The sequence below is a fragment of the Malurus melanocephalus genome, unplaced genomic scaffold, assembly GCF_030028575.1.
Source record: "Malurus melanocephalus ecotype Western Australia unplaced genomic scaffold, MMel_1.1 scaffold_426, whole genome shotgun sequence".
Taxonomy (NCBI): domain Eukaryota; kingdom Metazoa; phylum Chordata; class Aves; order Passeriformes; family Maluridae; genus Malurus; species Malurus melanocephalus.
The window spans coordinates 54,874-64,290 of NW_026623658.1; the positions used below are offsets into that span (position 1 = coordinate 54,874).

General features: G+C 49.2%; 1 protein-coding gene across 2 annotated transcripts; it reads right to left on the reverse strand.

Moving 5' to 3' along the window:
* Window positions 1–1,854: 1,854 nt before the first annotated feature.
* TMEM80 (transmembrane protein 80) lies at window positions 1,855–9,410 on the reverse strand. 2 transcript variants are annotated; one of them, XM_057379886.1, is made up of 5 exons: window positions 9,185–9,410; window positions 6,968–6,984; window positions 5,694–5,787; window positions 5,494–5,586; window positions 1,855–1,996 (listed from the first exon to the last, which is right to left on the reverse strand). In XM_057379886.1, the coding sequence occupies exons 1-5, from the start codon at window positions 9,408–9,410 to the stop codon at window positions 1,884–1,886; spliced, it is 543 nt and encodes a 180-aa protein (XP_057235869.1). In that variant the 3' UTR covers window positions 1,855–1,883. The 2 variants fall into 2 exon arrangements, with proteins under 2 accessions (XP_057235869.1, XP_057235868.1); XM_057379885.1 differs by lacking the exon at window positions 1,855–1,996 and adding an exon at window positions 3,397–4,465.
* Between the last annotated feature and the right edge of the window lie 7 nt (window positions 9,411–9,417).

The window sequence follows — 9,417 nt, forward strand, 5'->3', positions numbered from 1 at the left end:
TTCTTCCCTATGAGSGTGCTGAGGCTCTGGCATAGGGTGCCCAGAGAAGCTGTGGCTSCCCTATCCCTGGAAGTGGTCCAGGACAGATGRGGCTTGGAACAGCCTGGGATAGTGGAAGATGTCCCTGGCAGGGAAAATATCAGCTGGGTCATAACGATGTGTCCATGGCAGGGTGAGATCCYTCCAGYTAGCCAGTCCTCTCCCAAAACTGAGGCTTTTGAGAGTGTTTTATTGAAGTGCACATGCMTGCAGGCCTCCCCCCCATGCCCATGTGTGTGTTGAACCCCTGGCATGTTCATGTGAAACCAGACCCTGCTGGCCCCGGGAGGACACAGCTGTAACTGTGACACTAGGGAAGGAAACAAGGAGAAGCTTCCCCTCAGGACYGCGGTCTGGGAGAATCCCAAATTCCTCAGCTTGACATTTGCTGAGTTCCCCGCTGCAGTGGGTTTCTGTGAGGGGCTTGTGCCTAGCGCAGGGCCTGGCCCGGGTCCAGGCGCCGCACGGAGGAGCCGCCCSGGTGAGTTCCTGCGGGAGGAATGCAGCCGGGTGAGCCGGGCGGGCAAGGGGAGAGTGCCTCCCTCCCTGCCTGACAGTCGGGGTTTGACAGGAGCACGGCCCCTCCTGCTGCGGGGGAGCACGAACCGATACTCGGTGTGCCGCTCCCGCCCGGTGTCCCTTCATCCACCTCGCCAGGAGCCCAGGGGATACACTGTGAAAGCACTGTCAGCCCTAGGAAAAGCAGGATTTAGGGAATGCCTGCCGTACTGAGCAGGAGAAGGGGTATCAATCCAACACGAGGGACACGCAGTGGGAATGTCAGCTGTGCTGGAATCTGGCCCACCTCAGCAGCCGGAGGGTTTTGTGCAGGAGATCCCTGCTTCCTGAAATGCATCACGGGGTTGTTTCAGGACTGCTGGGCTGACTTTCCTGGGATGCAAACAGGGAGTTATCAGGATGGTGTTTTAAGGCACTGCTTCCTRTCCACCTCCACATTCACGATGAAGACAGAGCTACCATGAGCTGCTGTGCCCCACAGCAAATCTCTTAACTGCTCAGCAGAGGCAGCAACTTCTCCTCTGGGCAGGGAAGAAAACCACAGCACAGCTTATTACAGCTTCCCTGCTGTCCCACCTGACAGCTGGTGCCRGCTGGGGTGGGCCAGAGGCAACTGTGGAATCATGGAATGATTTGGCAGGAGGGAATCACCCTGTGGCATGGTGGCGGTTCCTGACTTGGCTCCCAAGTGTGGAAGMAACTGAGTGCGTGTCCTCAGCCTCCCTCCTTTACTGGAGCACTGGACCACTCCAGAGGGACACCATGAAGTCATGGATCACTAACACTCTATCTCCCAGTATCTCCGATCTGGAAATCCTGGGAGGCTGACTTGCCTCTCAGGATCAGCCTTTTAAATCATGTTGGCGGCAGACACCCCTGTGATGGCTTGAGAACAAAGACTTGTCGAGTAAACRCCACCCAAACCCAGCTCCTCAAAATATGTGTTCCTCTCAATTTTTAATGCTGTTTGCATTCAACTTGCTCATCCTGTTTCAGAAGGGCTGGGCCTCATAATTAAAAGCTCCAGCGATTTTATGTCTGGCAAATGTCATCAATGGCTTTACTATGTGTGCCTTGCTTCTCCAAGCAGTGAGAACAGTTTGGAAATGAGCTCCTGGTTAGGAAAACTCTCTGAAGCTGATTTACTTCGGTACTTTGTACCAGTTCAGCATGGAGAGATTCCACCATGAAAATCAGGGCCACCAATATAACGACAATTCCCACTGAAAGCCTGGAAACACTTAAGATGAAGGAGTTGTCTGCAGCTTCCAGACTTCATCCTTCATCATGAAGGCTGGCAGCAGAAGCAGTATTCCAGAAAGAGTTCATGAACAATTCCACCTGAAATTGGAAAACTGAAACCAGAACTGTGCTGTTCTTGTGAGGGGAATCCTTGTGCCCTTGACAGCCAGCCAGTTGCAGCCAATCAGGCCCTGCTCTGAAACAAGCCCAAAAATTTGTGTTTGTTATCCCATGTGCATATTTACCCTGTGGCTCACTATCAGCAAGTATTGACACTCTCCRCTGATCCTTGTTTTTCATCTGCGTGATGGGGAGGAAGCAAAGGGTTCACCATGTTTTATAATTAATCTTTTTTATTTGTTTGTGGTGATCACCCCAAGAAGGTAAAGCATGRGGGCTGTGACTCAGCATTAACCTGTGTGACCCTGTTTGCTGTATCTCCTGCATTCCAGTAAAAATTCCACTTAGCAATATTTCCTTTAAAGCCTGTCAGATGTTCCAYGGGCAGACCTTTGTGTGAGGCAGGTATGAACACCAGGAAAAGTCTGTGCATTTTTTGTGCCCATCCAGGAAGGGTTTTGCTCATGCGCATCGATTGTTAACGGGGCAGGGACAGCTTGGTATGTCGGTCACTCCTCAGAACAAGCGTGTGATGGCACATTCCATCATGGCAAACAAATCGGGGAGGACAAATAGGTGAGGGCTCCATTCAGGCAGATTAAACACAGAAACACTTGGTTGTTCAGTTTCCTAGGTGCTCCTTAGCCCAGTTCTGCTGTGATGTTGTTTCTTGGAGCAGCCAAGGGCCGGCAATGCCCCGGCTCAGCAGGACCTGTCCAAGGGGATTTGTGCCAGGGGTACTCTGATGGTGACTGTCAGCTGGTATAATATGCACAGARCCTGCTGTTACTGGCCTGGGAGTAGAATCATRGAATCCTGCARTGGTTGGGGYTGGAAAYRACTTTAAAGCCCATCTCCTTCCAGCAGGGACACCTTCCACTATCCCAGGGTGCTGCAAGCCTCATCCARCCTGGCCTTGGACACTCCCAGGMATGGGGCAGCCACAGCTTCTCTGGGCAGCCTGTGCCAGGGCCTCAGCACCCTCTTGCTAATATYTCATCCAAACCCATCCTCCTTTGTTTTGACACCACTCCCCCTCATCCTGTCACTAATGCCCTTGTGAAAAGGCCCTCTCCAGCCTTTCTTAAGCCCCTTTTAGGTACTGGAATCCTTAAGGCTGAAAAAGCCCTCTAAGATGGTCAAGTTCAACCACTGAATGACTGAGGGATGAACCTGGGCCCTTCCACAGAACTTCTGTGTCTTTTGTCTCTTTCTATCCCCACCAGAAAGCAAAGGGCAGCATGGCTGAGGTTCCACAGGTCCGGACCTATGATTTTCAGCCCTGATGAGTGCAAATTAGCTCAGACCTTCTCAGGAGGAGAAGGGGCTGCACACAGCAGCAGGATCAGAAGAGGCTTTGACACATATCCAGGCTTGCCCAAGTCTTCCTTTGGGTGACTGAGCTAGAGCCCAAGATCTGAACAAGAWGCTCTGCATTTCAAACACTCCTTAGATCTGAACCATTATTTATTTGAATGAATAAATAAATAAAAAAATAGTAAATTCTGAATATAAAATAGGCTTCTTCAAAACCTCAGAAATTCCCCAAGCTTTCCATTAACATATATATTTGATATAGTAAAAAACTCTGCACTTTGCATCAGTTAGAAGTTAAAAGACAGGATTGAATGTAGTAGTTTTTGCAGAAATAGAAATAAGCACATTTGACACCAACTAGAAAGAAACCTGCCAACACTCTGTTGGACTTTTAAACGGGACAGAASGGAGAGTGAATGGTGAATGGTTTTGTTCATTTTAAAGCCATCCTCTTTAACCAAACACCCCCTCACGTAGTGCGTCAGTAAGAACTGGCTGCCAAACCATGTGGCCACGTGGCTTGGCTCTCCAGGTATGCACAAAACCCAKTTCCACTCTCTCCCAGTGGGATACATCAGGTTCTGCCCTAGTAAAGTCAGGGAAATTGCCACTGAGGTCTGGAAACACAAATGAGAGCAGCATTGCAGCTGTGCCCTCGAACACAGCTGTGTATGTGGCAAGTGAGCCCTGGCCTGATTCACTTCTGTGTCACTTGGGCTGCACGTTGCTGCCAGCAGCACTGGCTCCTGTCCTGTGTTGGGAATGGATATTTAGCATTGATCCCTGGTGAATGCCAGGGTGTTGAGGGTTTTTTGCTGATTCATCCCTTGCTTTTGTCCATAAATTAACCAACAGTGGGACAGAATCACACAGCTGCTGGGCAGGATATTTCTGTCCCCCAAATTTCTCATTCAAACAGAAGTTTTACAGGGTTTTTAAATACAAAAGAATTCAGTAGTGGAAATTAAGCCCCCCAGTTTCAGAGAAGGAATGTGCTGCAGGCCTGTGGGAAGGGGCTGGGCTCAGCTGACAAAGGCAGCAATGGCCATGACCTTGAGGCCCGACTCGAGCGCGTAGGCCGCCAGCAGCAGCGCGTTGAGGAGCATGTCTGCCCACAGCACGTAGGTCTGCCACAGCAGCAGGTACACACACAGCACCACGCTGCCCACCGTGAGCCCCAGGCTCAGCCCCAGCGGGGCCTCAGCTTCCATCAGGTTACCCTTGAAACCTGCAAGGAAACACAAACCAAGCGCCTGGTTTGTTCTGACAAGAGCTCCAGCTGTAACTCAAGAGTATTCCTACTCAAAAAAGGCTCTGGTTCTGACCTTGCTCTTACTGAGTCCTGAWAAAGCTCAAAATACATTGAAATACCAGACTTGAGTCATGGGTCTGCCAGCAAACAAACCCAACACCAATGGACAATCCATTTCAAAGCAGGAAGATCAACCAAAGTTCATCTAAATAAAGAATCATCAGTTGACAGTCCCAGTCAAGGCACCTTTTCTGATCAGCRAATCAGTTCTGAAGCTGCACCATTCTGAGCGCTCAGCTTCGACCATCAAACTCTCCCTGAGCCCCCAGCCCTGCACTCAGCTCACTGACCACAGTGCAGCACACCTGGAGTCCAGTCCTTATTTTCAAGTCTTATTCCCTGCTAATCTATTCCTATTTCCTCATTTTCAAGTCTTATTCCCTGCTAATCTTTTCCTATTTCCTCATTTTCAAGTCTTATTCCCTGCTAATCTATTTCCTATTTCCTATTTCAAATGACTGTTGTTGTGGAGAAGCTCACAACAAGTCCTTCTCTCTTCCTTGCAGCTTACTTCCAAGCTCAGCTCGGTAGATTTTGGTGTTTAATACACTAAAGTTGAAACCCACTTCTTTATTCATGGATCAGGCTCCAAGGAAATAYACAGAAAGCTTTAAGACAGCAGGATAAATCTACCCTTAAAGCCAGTCAGATGGATTCAAGAGGCCTCACCCTGCATAAATATCTTGGGAATGTTGAGCAGATTTTAATAGCGATTTGGGTTTTTAAATAATTGGTCTTTAAGAAGTTTTAACAAGCTCTGGACRGGGGTCAGGAGGCCCTTCCCACCCTTCTGTTTTAGTGAAAGGAAGGTGTTGGTGCTCACAGGTGCCCTCAGGAGTGAAAAGAAAGGYGTAGGGGTCTCCAAGTATCTGCTCAACTGACAGATTCCATTTCCAAATGATTCATGTTTACAGATGACATTCCAGGTGCACTGATATACCTACCCAAGTATAATCGAGGCACTTCCAGAATGGCCATCAGGAAAAGCACAGAAAGATCAGGAGCCAAAAAATCATCTGGATAACTGAAAACTTGACCTGGAKAATAAGCCAGAGTAAATAAAGCAGGAAAACACAGAAGGGGTAGGACAGAGCCCAGCTGTGCATCAGCACAGYCTGCTCTGGGGACAATACCTGCAACTTACTTTTGTAAATAATCATTGCAAGACTTGCCAAGAAGTAGAAGATGTAATAAATCCCATTTACATAAAGCAGGATCTGTAAGGGAAGCGATGACAGCTGAGAACTGTTGTTAAGGATTTTCACAGTGAAATTGTAATTTCTCAGTAACCCCAAAATATACTGCACTCCCCCTTTAYAGTGAATGGTTCAGCTATGCCTGGACTGTGGGGAGGGTTCAGGAAGGAACCTGAGGCTGCAAAAACCAGGAGCTGGGATAAAAGCTTGCTGTTTCAGGCTTGGMTTTAGTTCCTTTTTTAAGGAATTTTATTTGGTCTGTAGTGGGGCATCTGTTAGCCTGAGGAAGTGGGGGGCAGGCATGTGTACACTGCCAAACTACTTCTACACCTCTCAGTCAGCCAKAAGGGAGCTGACAGAGTTGGCAGACTCCAATCCATCAAATTTGTGTGAGCTTGGAGAAGAGGTGGCTCTGTGCAGCAGCCAAGGCCTTGTTCCTGCCCACAGCATGGAAAAGCTGTGTTCCATACCTGTCTGAGCTCAGCTTTGAGATGCAAATTCCTAAGAAACAGCCTTAATTCACTCCCCTCACTCCYCCAGCCCTTTTCAAATCCTATGACTAGCTCCAAGCAGGGATTTCATCCCAGGCATCTTTTACAGGAAGCGCCATCCTGTTTCTGAACTCACCTACGCGACGTGGATGGATTCCAGTTCCCAGAGCAGCTCATTTTATTAACGCAGAACCAGGTTTTGGGGTTTTTCCAGTTGAAGGAAGGTGGAGCAAAAAATTACTAGATAGGTTCTAAGCATGGAAATCTCCAGGGCCAAGGGTGTCTCCTCCTAGGTTACTTGGATCTCRGCAGGAGTAAAGGTGGGGTGAATTACCATAAGAGAGGAGGAAGTTACTACTGAGAGCTGCTTTTACTACCCCTTGGCAGCTGTGTCAGCTGTCTGTGAGCTGTGCTGCAGGGGGTGTGTCCMCCAGCCCATAAATCCAATTTTTAGCCTTGTTTCCTAAGAAAATGAGTTAAGTCATGACTGCAGAGGGGCTAAAGAGGCTTCTGCAGGAGTCCATCAAGACCAATTCTCAGCTAAACTTGCATAAAACATCTCCTCTTGGAAGAAATGTGGTCCCAGTCCTGGTTCCTATGGAGGATGCTGATGGCAAACCGAGGAGCACAGACCCAGCATTGTGCAGTTACTGGGCAGAGGACAGGAATCCACTTGAGGCAGTCTTCTCGAAGATTCCCACATGAAGGGAGAAGTGGTACAGAAAGGATACAATCTCTGAAGTTCTTCCTTTCCACGGAGAAGGAGAAAATAAAGAGCAGAAAATAAGTCTAAATATTTACCAGAAACATTCTGACAATGGTATCAAGTGCTGKGAGGAATCTCTTTTTTCATCTCCCATTTCAGAAACATTTATTGTTTTCCAGATTGTAGAGTTCGGGTTCCAAAAATAACCTTTTCAACTAGATAAAGCCTAAAACAATTTGGGGGAAATCCCTGCTGGGAAAAGCTACTTTCAGTGAAGAACTTCAGGCTCTTTGAAAGCCTGAAGGAGTGCACAGGCATTATCCAGAACTTGTTTGTCCTGTCCTTTCCCAGCAGATGACACTCCATCCCCTCTAACTATGCGGGAAGGAGGTGAACACAGGAACCAGAAGGGACCATTTGCTTGTAAATTGTGAGAAAGTTTGTGGAGAACACAGGGCTCCCGGGTTCCTCTAAATACCATCCCTCCAAACCAGTTCCCTTCACAAAGACATTCTGTGCCAAACCTCAGCGTTCTCATWACCCACAAACCGAGTATTTTCAATGATCCAGCCAACACATTTCACCGTTTTCCTTACTATTTTCTGCAAAAATAAAATTCCCATGCAACATGATGGCACCGACYTACTAAAGCACCTCGAGTGCCTCATTAGTATTCTCAGCCTCTCTCACACACATGAGGGATTGCACAGTTGGGATTTCTGTTCCAGGGAGTGTAAAACCTGTGAAAGGCCATTTCATCCATCTCCTTAAGGAGAGCTCGTCATCATCACACCGCTATCCTCATCCCTGGATTCCTGAGGTCAGTGTCTGCTCTACCTCAGAGTTTTATGCACTTGGGCCCAAATTAATCCCARCTAACTCCAGGAAGCTAATTAAGGTGTCCAATTTGGGAATGCAGCAGAARCAGGCATRTGATTTTAGGTGATTCATGTGTCYATGATCTGAAATGTCTCCTGGACCTGATCCTCTCATCTCAGCTCTCTGTACAGGGACTGGAGGCTCCCAGTTCTCATCCTGTCACTCAGGAGTGACAGGACAGGGGGGAATGGCTTTGATATTGGGAAGAAATTMTTCTCTGTGAGGYCCTGGCATAGGCTGCCCAGAGAAGCTGTGRCTGTCCCATCCTTGGAGGTGTCCAAGGCCAGGCTGGGCAGGGTTTGGAGCAACCTGGGCYGGTGGAAGGTGTCCCTGCCCATGGCAGRGGGTAGGACTGGATGGGCTTSAAGGTCTCTTCCAACCCAAACCATTCCAGSATTCCATGATTCTATGTTCACCCAGTATCCAAAACTCCAGCTACACCACCGATGCTCAACTGTATGACAGAAAGAGTCAGACCATTCCTACAGGCAACTCTGTGTGGAATCCCTCAGAGCAGCTCCCCAAGTTTGTATTTAAACTCTTCTTTCTGTAATCCTTCCCCAGGAGAGGGCAGTGAGCCTCCTGCAGCTGTTGAAGGCCACAGTTCCTGAGRATGTGCTGAGGATGTGCTGCCTCCCTCCGAGCGAGCGGGACATTTCACAGGGACAAACCCTGAAACCCCACAGCACACCCCACAGACATTGGAGTCAAGAGGGATTATTAAACCACCTGAATATATCATTTCAGTGYTTTACCAGCAAAATCCTGCCTATTTATCCAGGCTGGTGCTGATTTTAGAGTGAGTGACACTGAGAATGGGGATTTGAGGTGGAATATGGTCCATCTTTTAACAAAATGGTTTAATTTTTAGCATAAAACTGTATTAGAAGGAGGCAACGGATTCGGATTTTTATTTATGAATTCGGCAAAAATTTCCTAAGCCGCCATTATCTACCCCAGAGTAGAAATCTGTATTTTTGTAAGATAACTTTGATCTCTTTGAAGGAATTGGAAATCGGTGATTTTGACCACACCAAGGATGAATTTTTCGCCCTCTGAACTCCAGCGGYTCCTAATTTGAAGCAAAGATCTGGACCTTCCAGGGTCTCTCTGCCTCAGGAGAGCGCTTTGCCCGGGGTCARGGTGCTCCCCAGCCCTCACATGAGCCAAGCCCCAGTTTATGAGGGGATTTTCCTCAGGGTGCCGCGTCTGTCGAGATATGCTAATGCTTGACCTCGGCCCCGCCTCGCTCTAGTCGTGTTCCCCCGCGAGAGGTCACTTCTAGCACGGTGGGAGACACCCCCCCGGCGCCCCGGAAAGGGCTGTCGTGACCCTGTCGTGTCGCTATCGCGACACCGCTCACCTCGACTCGGCACCGCCATCTCAGCGCCCCGCCCCGCCCGCCAGTCCTCCGCCGTCCCGGCAGCCCGCGCGCGGCCGCTCGCCCCGCCCACCCGCCTTCGGGCGCGATCGGAGCGCTCGGCCCGGTTCGGTCGCTTTCGGGCGAATTCGGGCGCTGCCCGTTCGGGCGTCTCCGTTCGGGCCGGCGAGAGGAGCTCGGGTGCAATCGGAAAGGACTCGGCATACATCGGAGCT

Excerpts from the sequence above, each read along its gene's own strand:
- TMEM80 (XM_057379885.1), bottom strand. The coding sequence starts at position 9,410 with ATGTATGCCGAGTCCTTTCCGATTGCACCCGAGCTCCTCTCGCCGGCC. Across the intron at positions 4,466-5,493 it reads AGTGCCTCGATTATACTTGG|GTTTCAAGGGTAACCTGATG; the intron begins GTAGGTATATCA and ends GTTTCCTTGCAG.